Source organism: Colossoma macropomum, unplaced genomic scaffold, assembly GCF_904425465.1.
Source record: "Colossoma macropomum unplaced genomic scaffold, Colossoma_macropomum, whole genome shotgun sequence".
In the NCBI taxonomy this organism is placed as follows: domain Eukaryota; kingdom Metazoa; phylum Chordata; class Actinopteri; order Characiformes; family Serrasalmidae; genus Colossoma; species Colossoma macropomum.
In genome coordinates, this window is record NW_023494802.1 from 40,732,609 (window position 1) to 40,754,656 (window position 22,048).

General features: G+C 41.2%; 1 protein-coding gene across 1 annotated transcript in view; it reads right to left on the bottom strand.

The window, feature by feature from the left end:
* The window catches only part of LOC118822936 (cadherin-24), a 107,001-nt gene that overhangs the window by 35,014 nt on the left and 49,939 nt on the right, over window positions 1–22,048 (bottom strand). Inside the window, 4 exon segments of the mRNA XM_036592262.1 lie at window positions 1,601–1,722; window positions 6,459–6,595; window positions 9,930–10,186; window positions 13,574–13,755. Coding sequence (XP_036448155.1) covers window positions 1,601–1,722; window positions 6,459–6,595; window positions 9,930–10,186; window positions 13,574–13,755 — 698 coding nt within the window.

Sequence of the window (22,048 nt, forward strand, 5' to 3'; positions counted from 1 at the left end):
TCATATAGAAATTAAATATCAATATATACGGCAAATGAAACCACACATTGTTTATAAGCAAACCTTGGGAGAAAAAAAAATAAAAGAAAAAAGAAAATAGAATATCGTCACTGTCCAAACAAGATTTTTATAAGTTATTTTTAATTGTTTTCAGTGATCCGTTTGTCATGAGATCTTAATATAGTGTAAATGAAAGCCAGTATTTTCAGAAAATGTAAAGAAAATACAAAATAACAGCGATAATTATGGGTACTTTAATACAACAGACTCTCAAAATAAAGTGTTACCATTAAATTTCACATAAATAACCATTAAATTTCATTTACATTCAAATAAATATAAAGTAAATTGACCCTGACTTTTCTCCTAACCCTAAACCTGACCCATCAACCCCAAAGCTAAACCTAAAGCTGTTTGTAATCCCACCCAGATAGCGAGCATATATCGGTCTGCTGGCTTGATAAGGTCGGGACCCCGCTGGCTGTTTGCCACTGCTGCATACAAGATCTAACTAGTTTTTAACCTCCTCAAACAGATTTTAAACGCACAGAGACTTTTATTTTAGAAAATAAACTAAGACAAATATTACAAACAACTGATGGAGAAAAAGATAATAACTAGGCCTGATATTAAATTACTTTATAGAAAACATTGAGTGTGTTTACATGCACTCAATAATCCGATAACTGCAGGAAATTAGATTTTGTCAGTAATCTGATCAACACGTTTACATGCACTTGAGTAATAATAAACTCACAGAAGAAGACGCGACATAAACGTAATGTAAAACTCAAACTTCATGCTGCGAAAAAAAAAGAAACTGAGTCACTTTACGTGAAAATATAAACATACGCCATCTAGAATCTGAAGAATATTTCAATCCTTCATTAAGTCAAGCATGTATTTGTTTTCAGCGTCTCTCCAAAAGTGTTTTGTTGCGCTGTTTATTTCCAGTCTGTTTTTGCACATGCTCAGACCGAGAAATCCGAAAGAAATCAGAGTAAGAGTCACAGGCACTGAGAAATCTGATTACTGAGCTAAAATCCAACTCTCTTTATCAGATCTCCTCATTTCTAGATCGGAGTATAGTGTTTACATGAACATTTGAATAATCAGATAAGGATCAGATTTTTAAGTGAATGTAAACACACTAATTGTCACTGACTCTGTGCTGAATTAAAATTATTACTAAACTAATTTACAAAGTATAACTAAAGAAAGGAAGGAAGGAAAAATAAGTAAATTGGACTCTGAGTGGAAAATGAGTGATGATAAGTGGAATTTTGTCTAATACTCTTAATGCTTAAACACTGGTGGGCTGCCCAGAAAACACTAAGCAAATCGCCAGTGGACCACCAGCTTTGTCACCACTGGGCCAACAGTGGACCACTGTGCTCTTACTATCAGGGCACTAAGCCTAATGGTATTGAGAACTGCCGGGATGGACAACTGGACAAAAGTACATCACAAAACAGTGAAGAATAAAATGTGTCCAAACTTCAGTCCATGTTTGGCCAAACTATCGCTTTAAAGTGTGACCTCTTTGCGGTTGGGTCACCAGGGTATTGGACAGGTCAAAGGTCAGAGGAAAAGTTCAGACCTGTCCGGCGCCGCTGGAGTCGCAGACGGCCGTGTTGTACTGCCTGTCCAGCTCGGGGGCGTTGTCGTTCAGGTCCAGCGTCTCTATGGCAACCGCTACCCTGGTAACCTGGCTGGGACTATCTGAGAAAGTGAGGGGGAAAAAAAAAGGCAATCAAACAGACAGATAGACAGCTCCGCTACCGGAATAGAGATTCAGAGATTAGACTTATGATTCCCACTGAAGCACGGACGGATAACTCCGGAGCCTTTTGGGCCGGCGCGCTGTTTTCTATTGAGTTATTCTGCATGAAATGATTTTTTTTTCATTACAATCTGAACATTGTCGCATGAAACAGGCCTTCGAGGTCAAAGCTGGTGTTGGTACGTGTTTATTTCACACATTTCTGGCTGCAAAACAACCTCGAGGTTTTGCAGCACAGCAGAAAAAAAAACTGATTTGGTTCTCCACATTATTGAATTCACGGTTTTAAATGCATTAGTAACATAGAAGTCTTTCCCGAAACGAGTGTTGGCAGAAACATGAGGGTGGCTTAAAACAGAATGGAAAAAGATCTGATTAGCTGTGTTTACTCTTTAGACCTCAAAGTTCTGGGGAACTGAGTAAAATATTAAAAATGTTTGTACGATATTAAACTTGGGCCAAGTTTGGATGAAAACACAGGACAGAAATATGATAAACCTGCTAAAAACCACTGAACTCACTGATCAGACCTTTCTGAGTGGGCGTGGTCCTAATATTCTAATAAGCATGCTTGATTGACACCCCTCAGTCCAGAGCTTTCTTGAAACGACAGAGTCGTGCTGGTGACATATAAATGAAATCCCATATAAATAAAAATAACGGGTGGCCACAAGATAATTTAGTCGTGGCCATGATTTAGTAAGGTGGGGAAACGAAATCCTAATACGTGGCTACAGTTTAGTAAAGTGTGTGAATGAGATAATTAAGCCTTGATCACTGCTTAATAAGGCATGATCTCATTCCCACGCCTTACTAAGTCACGGCTGTGACTTACTTATCTTGTTCCCACACCTTTCTTAGTCAGGGGCATGCATTAGGATCTCGTTCTCATATGTTAACATAGTGTATTATAATACATAATAAAGATAACGCGTGGCCACACTGTATTAACACGTGAGAACGAGATCCTAATGCGTGGCCACAACTTAGTAAGGTGTGGGAACAAGATAATTAAGCCACAGCCACAACTTATGAAGACACTATGGAGCTCTGCTGGTGACATCCCGTATAAATAAAAATAATGTGGTCATGACTTAGCAAGGCATGGGAACGAGATCATTAACTAGTGGCCACACATTCGTAAGGCATGGGAACAAGATAATTAAGTTGTAGCCATGACTTAGTAAGGTGTGGGAACGAGATTAAGCCTTATTAAGTTGTGGTCAAGGCTCAGTCCCACACCTCACTAAGCTGTAGCTACGTATTAGGATCTCGTTCCCACACGTTAACACAGCGTATTATAATAAATATTAAAAACAACACGTGGGTACACTGTATTAAACTGTTGGAATGAGATCCTATAGCTTGGCCATGACTTATTTAGGTGTGGGAATGTGATAATTAAGTCGTGACCACAACTTAGTAAGGCATGAGAACAAGATAATTAAGTCATGGTCATGACTTAGTAAGGCATGGGAACAAGATCATGCCTTATTAAGCTGTGGTCAGTTATCTCATTCGCACATCTTACTAAGTTGCGGCCATGACTTACTTATCTCGTTCCCACACCTTACTAGGTCGTGGCCACGAGTTGTTTTTATTTACACAGGATGTCACCAGCAGGGCTCCGTATGAAACATAGCTTTATTAAAGCTGTTCGGGAGGGTCAAACCACATCAGCTTTGCTGTGAGGGCAGTGCTTTAATGAGCTTTACCCAAGATTAGGACCGGTCAGTTTACACCAAAAGGGGAGGAGCTGGGCGAAACACATTACTGTGCAAAAATCAGAGGCCATTTTCTTCTAGTCACGCAGCCTTTAAGTATATTAGATATTTCAGGAGACGTTTCTGAGGAGATCAGATATGATCCGATATAACCCACTTACGTAATGAAGGACAAAATCAAAAGAAAAAAAGCAGGAGCTTCTAAAACTGGAGTTCATCAAAATAAAAGCTCCAGAGAAAACGGGAGCTCCTAACAACCACCTGGAAGACCTGGTAGACCCCTAAAACTGCCCCCATCACATAAACAGCACTTAAAGCTTTCATCTCTTTCAATCCCTGGGTTAGTTTTACTTAATTTTATAGATTATTTTTATTTATACATTGACAAAAGAGTCACATAAACGTTAATTAGTCAATAATTAGAACGTATTGAGTCTTTAAGAGCAGCACTGAAGCGGAAGAGCTGAATCTTTCAGCGCGCTGATGCACAGAAGCTGAACTTCACTGACCCCGAACGCGGCAGCATCTGCTCTCTTTGAAGGTTCTGGACCGTAACGTTACATCACACGCAGAAGGGGACCTACACTCCCTCATCAGCTCCCTTTCATCTGACGTCCTGATCACACGCTTATATAAGACGCGGAGCCTCCACACACTCCAGCTCTCAGGTTTGGATGAGGATACCGGAGGGGGAGATCAGGGCAGGACTCACAAAAGCTTTCAGAAGAAAAGAGGATCTTAAGGTGAACACTAAATTGACTTATGAGATTGCTGCACTACACCACACTACTATTATTAGATTTACATTCTTCATATTATTATTATTATTATTATTCTTGTTCTGTTTTTGTCCGCCCTACTCGTCCTGCAGACCTGATATCGACGTATCCTCGACACTCCAAAAAGTTCAGTCTGATGGGGAAGTTTGTGCATAACAGTCCATGAATCATGTGGGATACCATAGCAATAATGTAGCAACCCCCTAGCAACTATCTGGAAGACCATGGCAACTGCCTAGCAAAACCCTAGCAACCACTTGGGATACCATTGCAAGTACATAGCAACCAACTGGGATCCTGGGATACCCTTTGGAATCGGCTGTCAACATTTTAACAACCACCTAAAATACCATAGTAATCATTTAGCAGCACCTTAGCAACAACAGCGGTTCAATTAACTTTTCTAGCATTATGTTGTTATTTGCTGTGCAGCGTATCGACCACAGCAGCACACGACACATTTTGATTAGATCTTAAAATTTCTTAAAGATCTGAAAAAGCTGTTTTTTTAGTCCCGCTCCTGCAAGATTTCATCCCACTCCCGCAGAAAATCATAATCATTTGTCCCGCTTCTGCCCACAACCGAAACATTTTGTCCCGCTCCCGCCTGCAGTTCTGTCAAGGCGAACTGACATCCAATATCTGACACAGTCTATCCACAAATACATTATTCTCTGCTGAAATAACACGGCAGTCGTGGTCATCAGGCTCACTGTGAGGAACTTCACCAAACAACGTTTATAACAACAAACACAAAGCAGGAATTAAACCACAGTGTTACATGTGATCACTGTGTGCATGTCTCTCTCTCTCTCTCTCTCTCTCTCCTCTCTCTCGTCTCATTTGCTGCTTTTTACCTATCTTTCACCTTATAGGTGGATCGAAGTGTCACTTTTCGCTGTCTCCTTTCGACGAATGAGAGATCCCAATCAAACTTAAAGGGGGCGGGACTTTGCGCAGCAGCCTCTCGGCTTCCTCATTTGGCTGGCCGTGTGATTTTATTAAAGATTTTCATTAAAACAGTTCATTTTTTAAAGCATATAAACTAGTAAACTGTTTCTGATGACAAAAAAAAAATAGAAAATTCTAAACTTTAAAAAATGAACAATTTTTAACTGAATTTATCAAAAGCCTGAAGTTAAGAAAGAAACAGAACACATTTCTGCAGACGCTATTTCTCATATTTCTTTTGTGAATCCATGAAAACAACACTACAGACCCGTGGCTGATGTCCAGGTCTCGAATGGCAACACACACAACATGAATTAAAGAGCACCGCGTGGTGTTCAAGGTGTTGCTTGCATGGGAATTCACAGCTTGTTTACGCCGCTGGTCTCTCCTTTAAATCAAAGCCGTCTAAATTTGTTAGATAATCCGATCTGAAGACACAAACAAAGACGCAGCGCTGTCATCAGAAAGACGCGAAGACTGAGCTGGAGCTCGTGCCGTCTCCCATCAGTAAACACAAGAAATATCAAGCTCTCGGATTTCAAAGGCGCGCCGGGGACTGAAGTGTCTTCTGATGTTTCTCCAACGTTGCTCCACAAACTTCTCGTTCTTGACAGAAGCCTCGCGCTGACTTCACGAAATTAAACTGTTTGTTACCGGAATAATTTTATTCATGTGAGCAAAAGCTGCCGTCAGATTTACGCGGCTCTCCTGAGAGTTCTTCTCCTGAAATGAGTGAATTTAGCACAACCAAAGAATTAAAGCAGGTCCAGGCTTGAAGCTCGAACGACCTTCAGATCCTGATTCAAAGGCTGGGAAGTGTTTTCTGCAGAATCCGTGACAAAGAAGCTCATTTGTAGGACTGAGAAGCTGCACTGAACCTGAACTGTTGATACAGAGGAGTTTTCTTTAATGTATTGCTAATAAGTTCTAATGGTTTTGTTTAATGTATTGCTAATAATGCACTGCTAATAAGAGCTAGATGCTGGGCCTGTAACAGTATCTGTTTGTGCTGAAGCTCTGAGGGGTTGGGAATAACGCTCTGCACCTTTAAAATATCCAACGTCAGGAACATGCCGGTCCCTGAACAGCCTCTCTGGGTAGCAGTAACGCTCTGCAGCTTTGAAGAGGTGCTTTGAAAAAAATAAATAAAAAAAGCCCATAAAAGTGAAAGTTCGGTAAAAAATCAACTTCTGGCCCTTTAAGAGCCGGAGAGTGTGGTACCTCTCTGAGTGGCGATGACAGTGATGTTGTGCCACTGCTCGTGCTCGCGGTCCAGCTCCTTCACCGTGGTGATGAGGCCGCTGTCAGGGGCGATACGGAACAAAGCCTCGGGGTCTGACTCGGGGTCAATAGAGTACCTAAGCAAGAGGGGGTCAGAGAGAGAGGGGGAGAGAGAGAGAGAGAGAGAGAGAGAGAGAGGAGATCAGAGAGAGAGAGAGAGAAAGAGGAGAGAGAGAAAGAGAGAGAGAGAGATGGAGGTCAGAGAGAGGGGGAGAGAGAGATAGAAAGAGAGGGAAAATGAGGGAGAGGGAGAGAGAGAGATAGAGAGAGGGGAAATGAGGGAGAGGGAGAGAGAGAGAGAGAGAGAGAGAGAGAGAGAGAGAGAGAGAGAGAGAGAGAGAGAGAGAGATGGAGGGGTAGATGGATTAAAGGAGACAGGCACACAGAGTGAGTCATCATTAGAAATAAGGGATGACAGAGAAATGAAGGCATAAATAAGACGAGCTTGTTATCTAATCATATAATCAGGATTTGTTTGTGAGTATCAGAGTGTGTTTACACTCAGTAAATAACGAGTAAACAAATCCTATTTGTAAGGCACATTTAAAACAATCAGAGCTGAACAAGCTGTAAATAATAAAGAACAAATAAGAAAAAAATAAGACAAACATGAAGCAAACCAAATATAAATCAACATGCCAATAATAATAACCATCATTATAATAAGAAGAAGGAGAACAGAAAATAGAAATTATTTAGCCAAACCAAACAGCTTATCTAAAAGCTTATTGTACTGAAAATCATTGGGTTCTTTTAAATGCACTCCATAATCCAATCAAAATCAGATTTCTGCATTTATCTGATTATTCAAATGGTGACGTAAACAGCACACTCTGATTTCTTAGATTGGAGTAAGGTCTAGAAATCCGAATAAGAAATCTGATAAAGAGGCTGGATTTTAGCTCAGTAATCAGATTTCTCAGTGCTGTGAACTCTTACTCTGATTTCTTTCGCATTTCTCAGTCTGAGCATGTGCGAAAACAGACGGCGGTACCGGAGATAAGCGAGCAGCGTCACCGTCAGACGCAGCAAAACACTTTTGGAGCAACACTCAAACCGACTACATGCTTGATGAAATAAGGGATTTAAATATTCTTCGTCTTCTAGACGATCTTTGTTCATATTTTCAGGTAAAGTGGCGCAATGTTTAAAAAAAAAGCTGCAGTATGAAGTTTGAGTTTTACATCACGTTTATGTCGCGTCTTCTGTGAGTTTATTTCGGCTGGTTACAAAGCAGAAATCTGATTACTGTCTGACTCACGTAGAGTTGGAGTTTCCCCATTATCTGATTACTCAAGTGCATGTAAACGTGTTGATCGGATTACTGACAAAATCTGATTTTCTGCAGTTATCAGAATATTAAGTGCATGTAAACGCGTTCATTGATTGGTCAAACTGAAACCGGACCACAGGCTGACAAATGGTGACCCATTCACACAAAAATAAAAAAAAATGTCACACATCAAAAATACATTAAAATAAGTCTATTTATATATTGGAATATACTGACAACATCCAAGTATTACATATGACAGCTTAATTAATAATTACATTAGTTTTTCCAATTGATTTTGAGCTCCTATAAATGGGGGACATTGTGTGACGATGGTTGTAATTTACTGTTTAATTGATTCGGATGTGAAAATCTTAAAATGAAAGCTGAAAGTCTGCACTTTGAGCCCATATTCAGTATTTAATTTGAACTCTAATGTGCTGTGGTAGCTAAAATAACAATAATAGCAGTAATAATAGTGCACATATTTATGGATCCATGTATATCCATGTGATTAACAGTTTATGGACAATAATAACACTATTTAGAGGAAAAAAAAACATCAGAACACATCAAAAAATACACAGGAAAGAAGGTGTGAGCTTCACTCAGCGTTTGTCTGGATTAAAATTCTGTGAAAATCAAAGTCATCGACTCAGAATAACAGAATAGTAAAATAAGGCTGGGACAAAAACTCAAACATTAAGAAAATAGGATTGTAGAAAGTGGCAAAACACACAAACCAGCAAAGTGGATCAACTCCTTGGTCTTATATAAGCATCGGTGTACACAAGCGTGACTGGGTTTGTGTGTGTGAGCATGTGTGGATCTGAATATAGAAACCTCAAAATAATTTGGGACAGTATGTAAAATGCAAATAAAAACAGAAAGCAGTGATTTGTAAATCTAATTTGACCTGAATTTAAACAAAAAAAAAGTACAAAGACAAGATATTTAATGTTTAATCTTATTTCTTCACTGTTTTTTGTAAACATGTGATCATTGTGAAACTGTTGCCTGCAAAACATTGTAAACAAGTCATACAATCACACCTGAATATACAAGGAGCATCCAGGATAGACCTGAGTGAGGATGGGTCGAGGCTCGTTACTGTGCCAAAAAAGCATCAGCAAAAAATCCAGCTGTTTAAGAATAACATTCATCACTGACCACTTTGAAGGATTTTAGGTATTTCACCCTCTACAGTGCATAACATCATGAAAAGATTCAGAGAATCTGAATAAATCTCTGTGCATAAAGAAAAAGACCTAAAACTACACTCGTGACCTTTGACCCCTCAAATGGCAATGCATTAGCAACCAGCAATCTGTGATGGAGATCGGACTTCTACGAACTGTTCATCACTGAATCCACAAACGCAAGTTAAGACTGTACTATGCACAGTGGAGGTCATATCTCATAACGTCCAGAAACGCTGCCGCCTTCTCTGGGCTCTGTCTCATCTGAAAATGGACTGATGCACAGATTGTTTTTGGAAATAATGGACATTGTGTTCTTTGGGCCATTCAGATTGTTGCCAGCATAAAGTTGAAAAGCCAGTGTCTGTCATGGTTTAGGGGGGTATATGTGGGTAACCTGCACATCTGTGAAAGCACAATTATCACTGACATTCTGGAGCAACATATGCCGCATTTAGACGCCGTTCTTTTCAGGGATGTCCTTGCATATTTCAGTGTGACAACACCAGGAAACATTCCACTAGTGTTACAACAGACTAGACTGACCTGTCTGCAGTCCAGACCTGTCTCCTTTTGAAAACATTATGCATTGTGAAGCACAAAATATGACAATGAATATCCCATATGGTTGCAGAGGGGATTAGTTTGCATCTTCAGTCCCTTTCACTTACTAAAAAGAAAGAATTGGCTGTGAACAAAAAGGCTTCCTCCTCCCTCATTAGTATTGTGCTGTATAGCAGTGAACTATTTACTAAACAGTAGCAAAAAGTATTAAATATGAATTGAACATTTGTGTATTGAATCATATTATATTTCCTGCTGTGTGTCATGCCTAACAACAGCCCTTAGTGGTGACTAAAATGACTGTAATTCATGGCCCCGAGTGGTTTATTTCTTTAGTAAAAGTATGTGTATGTGCAAGTGAGAGAGCCTTCATACTTTATATTGTTGCTGAGGCCTGTGTCTGGGTCCACGGCAGCGACCCGTCCCACAGCACACGCTGGCGGGCAGTTTTCAGACACGTCCAGCCTGTATCGCGAGCGTGAGAACCGAGGTGGTTCGTCAGCGTTGAGGACGGTGATCCGGACCGTCGCTCGGTCTTTAAACGGCCCACGGCGGAGAAAGCGAGGGTCCACCGAGGGATTCTGCACTTCCACTGTGAGAGTGTAGGAGCTGCGCCGCTCATAATCCACCACCTGGGGGCGCAAATGTAGATGAAGCACAGTCACTCAATAGTTCAGCCAAAAATAAGATGCAAGCGCACAGTTTCTACAATACTTGAACTACACTCTTAAAAAAAGATGGTTCTTCAGTGGTTCTTTAGTAAAGACAATGGTTACACAGAACCATGAACACTCAAAGAACCATTTGCCTGCTTTGCGTGGTGAAATGGTTCTTCAGCTTGATGGAGAATGTGCTGTATATGGTTGTACAGAGAACCCTTTTGAAAATGGTTCTATACAGCACCAAATATTTGACATCATAACAGTAGCAGAACCATTTTTGGTGCTATACAGAACCATGTACAACACAACAATCTGAAGCACCATTCCGCCATGAAAAGCAGGCAAATGGTTCTTTGAGTGTTTATGGTTCCATGTGTCTTTACTGAAGAACCACCTCTTTTAAGAATGTGTGCTGATTAAGGTTCCAGCTACATCAGCCATGTAGGTCTATCCAAAGTGTAAAGAACAACTTCAGACACCAAACATGTCTTCACTGATCGACTACATTTTGGGGTCAAAGTGGAAAATCGTGCACTTTTCACGTTCCACCAAACTAACGAGCGCTTTAGGGAAGGAAAACCATCCATAACGAAGCACATTAACGTCATTTACAGTAATAACAGCACTGAATCTGCAGGTTATAGAGGCTGTACTGTAGCAGTAAGTAATGGAGTCAGTAAGACTGGCAGACAGAACGACTCCACGCTAACATGCTAATGGAAGTTTCTGTCACTCTGACTAGCACCAAATGCTAATCAGAGTCTCCCTTCATTCTCTCTCTCTCTCTCTCTCTCTCTCTGTCTATCATTCTATCCCAAGTCTCTCCGTCTCTTACGCTCCTGCTTTCTTTCCCTGCATTTGTTCTCTCCGCCGCTCGCATTCAGCCGCTCCTTTCTTTCATCTGCTCTCTCTCAGCCTGCCATTCTCTCTCGCTCTCTCTCGCTCTCTCCGACAGGTTCCCTTCATCTCTGGAACCTTCGCTCTCTCCTTCTCCTCTTCCTTCCTCTTATCAGTCGCTCTGTGTTTACTTCTTATCACTAACTCTGCCTCTGCCGTCTGATACCTCCCGCCAAACTCTTTAACTCTCAGCTCTCTCTGCCGGCGCTTTATCAGGGCGGAAAAACAGCTCGCTCCTCGTTTCTCCTGCTCTCCTGATTATTTCCGGACAGCTGAAAGGTGGAATCGCTCCCACTTTTTCAATTAGTTCCGAGCGAGTTATGGCCACATTAGGTCCTTTTATGCGAGCGCTACGTTTTCCGTGGGAGTAAAAGCTGATGTTTTAAATAAATGGAAGTTGCCTGAAGGCTCTCAGGAGGCGGCGGGTCAACCACGGCCCTCTCTCACCGCCGCACGCTCACCGCCGCACGCTCAGCGCCGCACGCTCACCGCAATTTACATCAGCAAACCAATTCATATTCAATAAATTAAACCTATTCATCTGTATCTAATCTTTCCATTCTCATTCATCAGTCTCCCACTTCCCGCCTCTCTCTCTCTCTCACTCTCTCTCTCTCTCTCTCTCTCTGCATATTTCTTTCTCTCTCTCTCTTTTTGTTTGTGTTTCTTTTCTCACTTTAAGATTGAATTGTGATAAAACTTATTTTAATATTTCACTCTCTCTCTTTCTTTCTCTCTCCTTCTGTCTCTCTTTCTCTCTCACTTTTTCTTCTTCTCTGTCTTTTTTCTTTCTTTCTTTCTTTCTGTTCTTTCTGTTCTCTCTTTTCAAGTTTAATTTCAAGTTTGCTTTATTGACGTGACAAATGTACATTTGTTGTCAAAGCACTACAACAATTATCCATTTATTAGAAGACAAAAACACGAAAGGAGAGAAAAATATATAATTCAAACAAAACAAAACGTATTTGATATGCGCATGCAGTACTGAACAAGAGAAAAGTTAATGAGTTAATTATCAAATATATTTATGTAATTCAGAAAGGAAAAAAGAAAAAAAAACACATCTATATTACATATATTCATATATAAAAGAGTAAAAGAAAAGGTTGTGGTGTGGTGGTCACTCACTGTCCTGGAGCGAAGGATGCTCGTACACATATCTGGCTGCAGTGGGCGCTGATGGACCCTCTCCTAATATAATCAATAACTGATCTCCCAGCGTCCTGAAGCTGTTTATCTGTTTTTCAAATTGATTCAAATATTTATTTCTGATAGAAATGAATTCTGGACAGTTCTGTAGGAAGCACACATCTGTCTCTACCTCACCTGTCCTGCAGTGACCACACACTTTCTCCTGTCTCTACCTCACCTGTCCTGCAGTGACCACACACTTTCTCCTGTCTCTACCTCACCTGTCCTGCAGTGACCACACACTTTCTCCTGTCTTTACCTCACTTGTCCTGCAGTGACCACACACTCTCTCCTCCGTCTCTACCTCACCTGTCTTGATGCTGTCAGGGCTGCAGGCTTCTCTGGGTCTAAGGCTTTTGATTTCGGTTGTTTAATTATTCTCCTTTCCCTCTTTCACTCTCTCTCTCCTGTCTCACTCTCCTGTCTCACTCTTCTGTCTCTCTCTCTATCTCCTCTTTCTTCTTCTTTCTCTTTTTCTTATTTCTCTCTCTCTGTCTCTCTCCACTGTCTGCCTCTCTCCCTTTTTCACTCTCTCTTCTGTCTCACTCTTCTGTCTCTCTCTCTCTCTCTCTCTCTCTCTCTCTCTCTGGGATTCAGATAATATCTCATTTCACTCTGACAGAGGTAACCTAAAGTCAGCATTAAAGGGCAGTCAGACCTTTTTCAGAATGCAAACATTCACACACACACTCACACACACACACACACACACACACTCACACACACACACACACACTCTCACACACACACACACACACTCTCACACACACACACACACACACACACACACACACTCACACACACACACACTCACACACACACACACTCACACACACACACTCACACACACACACACACACACTCACACACACACACACTCACACACACACACACAGTAGGGTCCAACAGTCTGACAATCTGGGATTTTTTTCATTTAAAACTGGAAATAAAAGGCAGAAATATTTTATAATTTTTGATGAATTTAAAAGAAAGAAAAGTTCAGATTATTTCAAGTATTTCAAATTTCCAGTTATTTGGACATTTGGACATTTTATTTAGGAGTGATGGTAGATGATGTTCCAGACATTTGGGGATTATATCATTTTCAGTGGATTTCACTGTCCAGTATCGTGGACATTTAGAAGTCATTACACGAAATCTGCAAGACTTCAAAATGATCGTATTTATTATCTGTATTATTATTTATTATCATTCCTCTAAAAACATTTTGAAGGGGTTTGTGCATTTTGGTGTGATTTCTCTGCTGGCCTTGTTGAGTAGAATGACGCCCTCCTGGTTGACCGCTGTGATGTTGAAGGTTCCTCCTCCTTCGCCGTCTGTGATGGTGAAGTCCAGCCGAGCGTTCTCCCCCAGATCAGCATCAGTCGCCGACAGGCGGCCAACCTCGACCCCTGGAAGAGCCAACTCTGATACAGAGAATGACCACATACCTGATACAGAGAGAGAGAGAGAGAGAGAGAGAGAGAGAGAGATACAAATGGTGTCTGTTAAACTGCCAAATGATGCAATACATTGGGACACCTACACATCACACCTACAGGAGCTTTTATGAATCCCATTCTAAATCCATAGGCATTAATATGGAGTTGGCCCCCCTTTGCAGCTCTAACAGCTTCCACTCTTCTGGGAAGCTTTCTAGAAGATTTTGAGAGTTTGTCTGTAGGAATTTCTGTCCATTCATCCAGAAGAGCATTTGTGAGGTCAGACACTAATGTTGGTCGAGAGGGCCTGGCTCACAATCTCCGCTCTAGTTCATCCCAAAGGTGTTTGATGGGGTTGAGGTCAGAGCTCTGTGAGGGCCCAGTCAGGCCTTTATGGAGCTGCTTTGTGCACTGGGGCTCAGTCATGCTGGAACAGGAAAGGTTCTTCCCCAAACTGTTCACACAAAGTTGGAAGCATAGAGTTGTCCAAAATGTCTTGGTCTGTTGAAGCATTAAAATCTCCCTTCACTGGAACTAAGGGTTCTAGACCAACCCCTGAAAAACAGCCCCATATCATCATCCCTCCTCCACCAAACTCTACAGCTGGCACAGTGCAGTCAGGCAGGTAACGTTCTCCTGGCATTCGCCAAACCCAGACTCATCCATCAAACTGACAGATAGAGAACCGTGATTCATCACTCCACAGAATAGATTTCCACTGCTCCAGAGTCCAGTGATGATGTGCTTTACACCACTCAGTCTGACGCTTGGCATTGCGCATTCTGACCTTAGGCTTGTGTGCAGCTGCTCAGCCATGGAAACCCATTTTGTGAAGCTCCTAATGCACAATTCTTTTGCTGATGTTGCTTCCATGTGCTTAATTTGATCCACCTGTTAGTAATGAGTGTAGCTGAAACATCTAAACTCAATAATTAGCAGGGGTGTCCCAATACTTTTGACCGTGTAGTGTATCACACAATCCAATTCAATAATAAAACCAATTCTGCTATATGGATGTGTAATATGGAGACCAAAGTTATGTCTGGATTTAAGACACTGGGATAAAAATCCAATTGAAAAAATACAATCAGAATTTGCTAAAAACAATTTACCTTCAATAATGCCTGCAGAGCAGAACTGGGCCTTTACCTCCTCCTCCTCTTCCTCCTCCTCCTCCACCACAAACAGCATCAAACTAATTGGTAAAACTCTCACTCTCAAATACAATGAGATTTAGACAGATGAATAGAATCAGCAAATAAAACTAAAGTGTTTCCGATCCCTAAATCGCACCACCAAACTGGCGCATCATCTAAACATCAAAGTGCAGGAAAGAAAATTCCTCACAAAGTATAGACCAGTGAACCCAGGCTGGAGGTGGAGAGAGGAAGACGCCACAGAACCTGGAAGCCCAGAGAGGAGAGAACCTGCACACACTGCAGTCTGATGCAGAGGACCAAACACATTTTCTAAAGCGCTTATCCTTCTGGGTCAAGGGTGGGTCAGGGGTGCTGGGAGCCTATCCCAGCTGTCATTGAGTGGAAGGCAGGATACACCCTCCACAGGTTGCCAGTCCATCCCAGGGCATTTTCTATTACACTGCCCAAAGTACCACTCAGTCAGAGAAGCGTTCCTTTAACAGGTTGGGAAAATGAATAATGCGTCTCTTCTCTGTCAGACTCTCATAATCTTTATGTTGCTCTTCAAGAAAAAGCTGAGACGGCGATGCTATCAGTCAAATATGTCTCAGCTCTACATCATCTCAGGAAGGATCTTCAGGAACCTCTTTAGAACTCCACTATAACATTATCACTACTTATCCTCTTAAATTTACTATTTATGTACTGTTTATTCACTCATTTGTTTTGTTTATGATCTTTTACCATTATCCATACATATGACTATAGGTAATCTTACGTGTATGTATGTAAGTGTATATATATACATACATATATATATATATGATATAAGCTGGGTTTGAGTGTCTGAGAGTTTGACAGTCTGAGAGTCTGACAATCTGAGAGTCTGAGAATCTGACAGTCTCAGAGTCTGACAATCTGAGAGTCTGAGAATCTGACAGTCTCAGAGTCTGACAATCTGAGAGTCTCACTTTGAGAGTCTGAGAATCTGACAGTCTGAGTGTCTGAGAGTTTGAGAGTCTGAGTGTCTGACAGTCTGACAGTCTGAGAGTCTGACAGTCTGAGAGTCTGACAGTCTGAGAATCTGACAGTCTGACTCTGAGAGTCTGAGTGTCTGAGTGTCTGAGAGTCTGACAGTCTGAGGGAGCTCTTGTAGGACTTTATGGGTTTGGCAAGTCCTACTTTGTAATCCGTATTTTCCAGAGTCCAGATTCTATTTCTGTGTTTTGACTCCAGCTCTGTTCTCCTGGTTTTGATTATGGATGATCTCTGTATGTACCTGTCTGTGACTTGCCGTCTACTTTAATACTGTTAACATGCCCTCGTTTACTTAGGCTCCCCAGTTCCCCTCAGGGGGATCCCTGATGCCACTTTAAAGGTCGTTCCATTACTGTACTAGCAGAGGTGACATCTGTTAGATGAGTCCTCGGAGGGACCAAGCGAACATAAGTGTTAACATCAGCAGCGGATCATACCCAGAAATCAGTGCGATCTGACACAGTGTCCTTTTCAAACTTGAAAAATGGCAGCCAAAGCTGATTATAAGTCCTTTACTACACTTAATAATTCAAAACCATAACATTTGATTTGATATGTTCAGACTGGGCTTTGCTCTTCCTTTGTTATACAAGACTGCTGACACAATTTCATCACTCTGCTCTGCTACACTTAAAAACATGGTTCTTTAAGGGTTACTTAATAAAGAAAATGGTTATATTTAGAACCATAAACACTCAAGAAACCTGTTTTCTTTTATTGTTGCAACATAATTTTACATTATGATATTTTGGTGCTATGTAGAACCCTTTTCAAAAAGCATCTATATAGAACCATCTATGGCACTTTCTCCATCAAACTGAAGAATCCTTTCAAGATGCAAAGAACCCTTAAATTATGCAAAGGGTTCTTTGGGTGTTCATGGTTCTATAGAACCAATTTTTTAGTAAAGAACCCTTAAAGAACCATCTTTTTTAAGTATGTAGCTTGATCTTTCCATGTTTGTACTGTCTGCAGCATGTGGTGGCAGTATGAGGGGATTTTGTGATTGAGGGAGGGGAGAGAATCTGAGAACGTGGGCTGGAGTTCTGTGCAGCTTCTGCTTGGAAATGGGAGGACAGAACCTCTTTTTAAACTGTGGTAGTTTCTGAGGACTGAGGGACCAGGAGGAGACGGGATGGTGGAGATTGCGGAATGTTCATCATGGGAAATGAAAGGTAGAGTTGGGAATTTGTAAGGGTGTTAGACTGGAAGGAGGAGGGGTCTCAGGCATGGTCCATGGGATGCAAGTTCAGACCGTGCCTTCAAAGTAAGGTGGTAGTTTGAGGGGAGACTGATTGAAGGAACTTGGAGAGCTTTGGCCTGGAGGTCTGGATGGCTTCTGCCTGGAGATAGAAGGCCCCCAAGAAGTCCAAGTTAAACTGAAAGCTGTTTAGGTGGACTGTATTCAAGTGTCTGAGGGACCCTCACATGCCGAGAACCACAGTGCTCCAGAAGTCTCTGTCCAGCAGGAGCTCATTCTGAAGCAGTGTTGTGAGAAATTGTGAAAGCTTAGGTAGAGAACTTCATCAGAGTGTATGCCATTGTGATATGGAGGGGCTAGATTTAGAACGAGGTGTGGTGCATTAACGGTTGTTAGATGAGAGGAAAGATGATGGGAGTCGAAGATGAATTTGATTCGGTTCAACAGCTCAATGCTGTTGTGAGCTGCTTAACTTATTTATTGTATTATTTGAATCAACCAAAATAATTGGATGAACTGAACTAAATCATAATGAAATATGAGATTTCATGATGCCATGAGTCACTTTCATTTTCCAAAAAAGAATTGTAAATGAATCGAATTGTTTGACGTTGGTGAATCTGTTAACCCATATGGAAAAAAATAAATAAATATATGGATATCTTATCTATGGATCGTAATATATTTGAAATACATTTCAAATACAGTGCAATCCATGACAAAATAAGCTCCCCAGACAAAAAATTAGTCACCTTGTGAATAAAAATTGCTTCTCTTCCAGGCAAAAGTTGCTTCTAGAAGTCAGTGTAGGTTCTTCACAACCAATTTCTGAAAGAACTCTCCACAGGGAAGCGATTTTTATCCACAAACTGTGAAACACGCTGGCGATTCCTGTCTGTCAGTTTTGTCTTTCTGCGACAATTCTGACAAGAATTTCCTGTAGGCTGGGATTTTTGCCACTGCAGGACAACCCGTATGACCGTACACTTCAATACACCTGCATATTCAGCTACTTCCTTCACACTGTGGCCTTTGGCCGCCCAAAAGTAATCACTCCATTATGCCAATCATTAACATCTGCTTTGCAACCTGTTTACCAAACATCGAACAAGACATTCACTGCACTGTGCCACCTTTTCTCAATCTATGAATCCCGTCACACACCCTGCAGGTATTTATAGCCTGACCATCCTCGTGCAGTGCCATGTGCAGGAGCCGGAAGTTACTACCACCATAAACATGCAAGGTGACTAAGTTTTGTCCGGGGAGCTTACATTCCGAATACTAAATATTACACATATACCATATTGCCTAACTGACATCCATGTCTAAACCCCTGGTCAGTAAGCCAATGGCAACAGAACCCCCCCCTCTATTATACCAAACTAAAGGCTACATGGCAACAGCAAAAAGAAGAAAAGTAACACATCACACTTCTAAACCAAAGCTCATAACCAGGCAAAGCAATTCTTCACAGAATTTATCTACATTATGTTCAGAAGTTTAGCCAGTCAGATCACTGAGGCTGACCTAGAGGAGAGCAAGAGACTTCTATCAACCACCTGGAAGACCTGGTCGACCCCAAAACTGCCCCCATCAGATAAACAGCACTTAAAGCTTTCATCTCTGAGAGAGAGGAGAAAATCAAGCTGCTTCAGATCTGAAAACATCCACAGGTGTTTCTGTCCATCCTTCCACTGTGAGAAGACGACTCAGCGCTGTGGGTCTGAAAGGATGTGTAGCTGATCAAGAAGAACCTCACTGAGAAAAGGAGACGGACACATCAAACAAAGAAGCTGAACGATGGACTGACCACCCCAGAGTCCAGACCTCAACACCACTGAATGAGTTTGATTACTTCAGAAAAAGATTAACCAACTTCTTAGACTGAACTTTTGGAGGTGTGGAACACTTTCCCTGCAGTTTTCTTTGAGACAGAGAGGGAGAGAGAGATATGGGGTTAGAGAGAGGGTGAGAGAGCGTGAAGGAGAAGTGAATTGAGATTGACTGTGAGAGAAAGACAGAGTGTATGAGTCAGTGTGTGTGAGAGAGCAGCTGAACACAATCAAATCAAATCAGACTGAATGGAGACTGACAGCCAGAGAGAAAAAAAACACCTGCCATATAAACACTGCAGTCCAAACACACTCGCTCGCGGCGGGAGATACACTTCAGCTATTGACAGAGTTCATTATAACTGTGTGGAGGACGCTCTTGTTTAATTTATAGAACATTTAGGGGATTAAAATGCACCATGGCGACAATTCAAAAAGCAATGTTAGAGGTGATTATAGTTCATTTTAAAAATAGTCACTAAAGTATTGAGTTTTGGCCAGTATTCCTCAAACTATTTCAGCATGTAAAATGACAATACGCTTGTATTTTGCTGGCTATATTGCAGTACTGTGTAAACAGGCCTTCCAGTTACATTTGTGTATTCAAATGAGACATTATCTGCTCAAACATGCATGTTTGCATATTGTTAGAAACCAAAAAAACTAACCTTTGGATGATGTTAGAATCAAAAGGTTAATTTCATTGTGAATCCAGAAAGACATTTATACAGAGCAGATTATTGAAACCTCTTTGTTTTATTGTTGAATCAAGAAAATACCTTGCGCTGTAATTATAAAACGTCTTTGTCGTATATAATCTCACATAAATCCAGCTATGAGTAATATATTATGAAATCCTCTGTAATATCTGTCAGAATAGGTTTAAAATTTTGGCTCTGAATGTGGGGAAAAGCTGATTTGGTGAAAAGAATGGGCCCCAGTGAGAACTAATGTTGTCATTAGTACAAATTCAAAGACATATTTGGATATTTATTTCGTTTCAACAGGAAATGAGCTTGTTATATGACGTGTGTGGCCGGAGCTAAGTTGCTAAGCTTTGGAAAAATACTGTTAAACATAAATTAACATGAACTGACTAAAAACATGTTGAAATAAACATATTTCTGTTCAGTCCTGACTTTTATTAATGCTTACAGTTTAAGAGAACGTTCTAGACTAAGAAGTCCTCTTTACTGTTCTACCACAGAATGTTCTAGTATGTTGTGTTTATTGTATGTGTGTGACATCACGAATAGGCCTGGGCAAGCTTGGATCCACCTAGACTGATCACAGGCCTACCCAATCAAATTCAGACAGAATATTTATTAGGGTGTGTTTTTCAAGGTAATCAAATTTGATTTGTTTACTGAGGGCTATCATTGTATTACACCGATCAAAATCATTATGCTGACTACATCGTTTGTGAATGTACAGATATAGTTCAATCAACCAATCACAAGCCTTATTTTCTCAACTGTCGCTATCCGCCATTGTCTCAAGCCTTCGTTTCTTTACCAGCATGCTAGTGTTTGAATCTGAATCTCCGGCTGTTGTCGAAAGATGTTCTTTGAGGATCTGTAAAAGTAAGACCCTGTTCCTGACACAGTATGTCATTTCAACCCATTTCCAAAAACAAAAACAAATTTACAAACATCATTCTCAATGGTCTGTGAATTTGGTACTTGGTAAACTTCAATGCACCGAGTCATCAGTGGTAAGATACAAATGGTCCATAAACATTTTCCATGTCTTTTGTGGCAGGATGCTTCAGCCTAAGATGATCTGAAAAAAGATGATTTAATAGTTTATGTGAATCCAGCACTCTAGCTGATGTGCACACAGCCTTGCTATTGTTTTGTATCACTATTGGCTGGAATCGTTGGAATAGGTTGGTTGATGACTGCACTGCTGTCGGGAATAGGCAGTAGTCTGGCCTGTAGGACAAACAGCACATTCGGAAATTGAATCGACCAATTTTGCCCACCCAAAAATGTATTTCAGCCCACACTACTGGTACATGACTATTGCATGACAGACCTGATGTTGTAAGAAAGGAACTAGTTAGGTCCTGTTTTAGCTTCAGGGTGATTACGGCCTACATAACGTGTAGGTCCATCAGCACACACTGGGAGACATGCCAATTGACCTGTAACATCTTCTGCAAGGTCTGAAATCAACCCAATTCTTTCCTCAACTGAGAACGGTGCCTGTCTGGATTAACCTCCAAGCTCATTCCAAGAACTATTCACAACAACAGCCTTTAGATCTGAATTGAATGAGAGACAGAGAGAGAGAGAGAGAGAGAGAGAGAGAAAGAGAGACAATAAAGCGCCCTGAACTGAACTGAACTGAGCTGAGAGAGATCTCATCTCACACGGATCATTTGAAGATTCTTCTTGTCTGAACGGGAAACAAATGAGCCCAGCATTAAATACAAAATATGAAGGCAGCAGAGGGATGAGTGAAGGAGAGGGACGAGTGAAAGAGAGGGATGAGTGTAATTGGGCTGTGGCTGCTGTGTGAGCTAATGGCCTTCAATTCCTCAGCACTCAGACCATCATCAAACACTGCGGAATTCAACACTGCCGGCCTGAGCTCTACACTACTACTGCCTTAGGAGGAGGATTAGAGACAGAGCGAGGGAGTGGGAGAGAGAGAGAGAGCGAGGGAGAGGGTGCAGGGATGAGATGAGGATTGAGAGAGAAAGAGAGAGAGAGAGAGTGAAAGGGGCAGACAAATGGAGATAAAGTATGTTTTCTTGTAGCAGCGGAGTGGGAGAATGAGTGAGAGCGTAAGTGTGGAAGAAAAGGAGGGAGTGAGAGAAGTGGGGGAGAGAACGAGCCGGAGAGGCAGTGAGCGAGAGAGGGATTGAAGAGGAACGTATTGTATGTCTCTAAGCATTATACTTCTGCAGTGATTTGTCTGTTTTCTGAAGCAGAAATCTCTGAACTTTAGATGAAATATTAATAGAACAGATGAGAGAGAAGCAGCTATAGGAAGAGCCTGACTGAGCTCTTTAACTCAGTGCAGAGCGCTATTTATCATCACAGTAACTACCAGGGCTGTTAGCAACACCATCACCGATAACA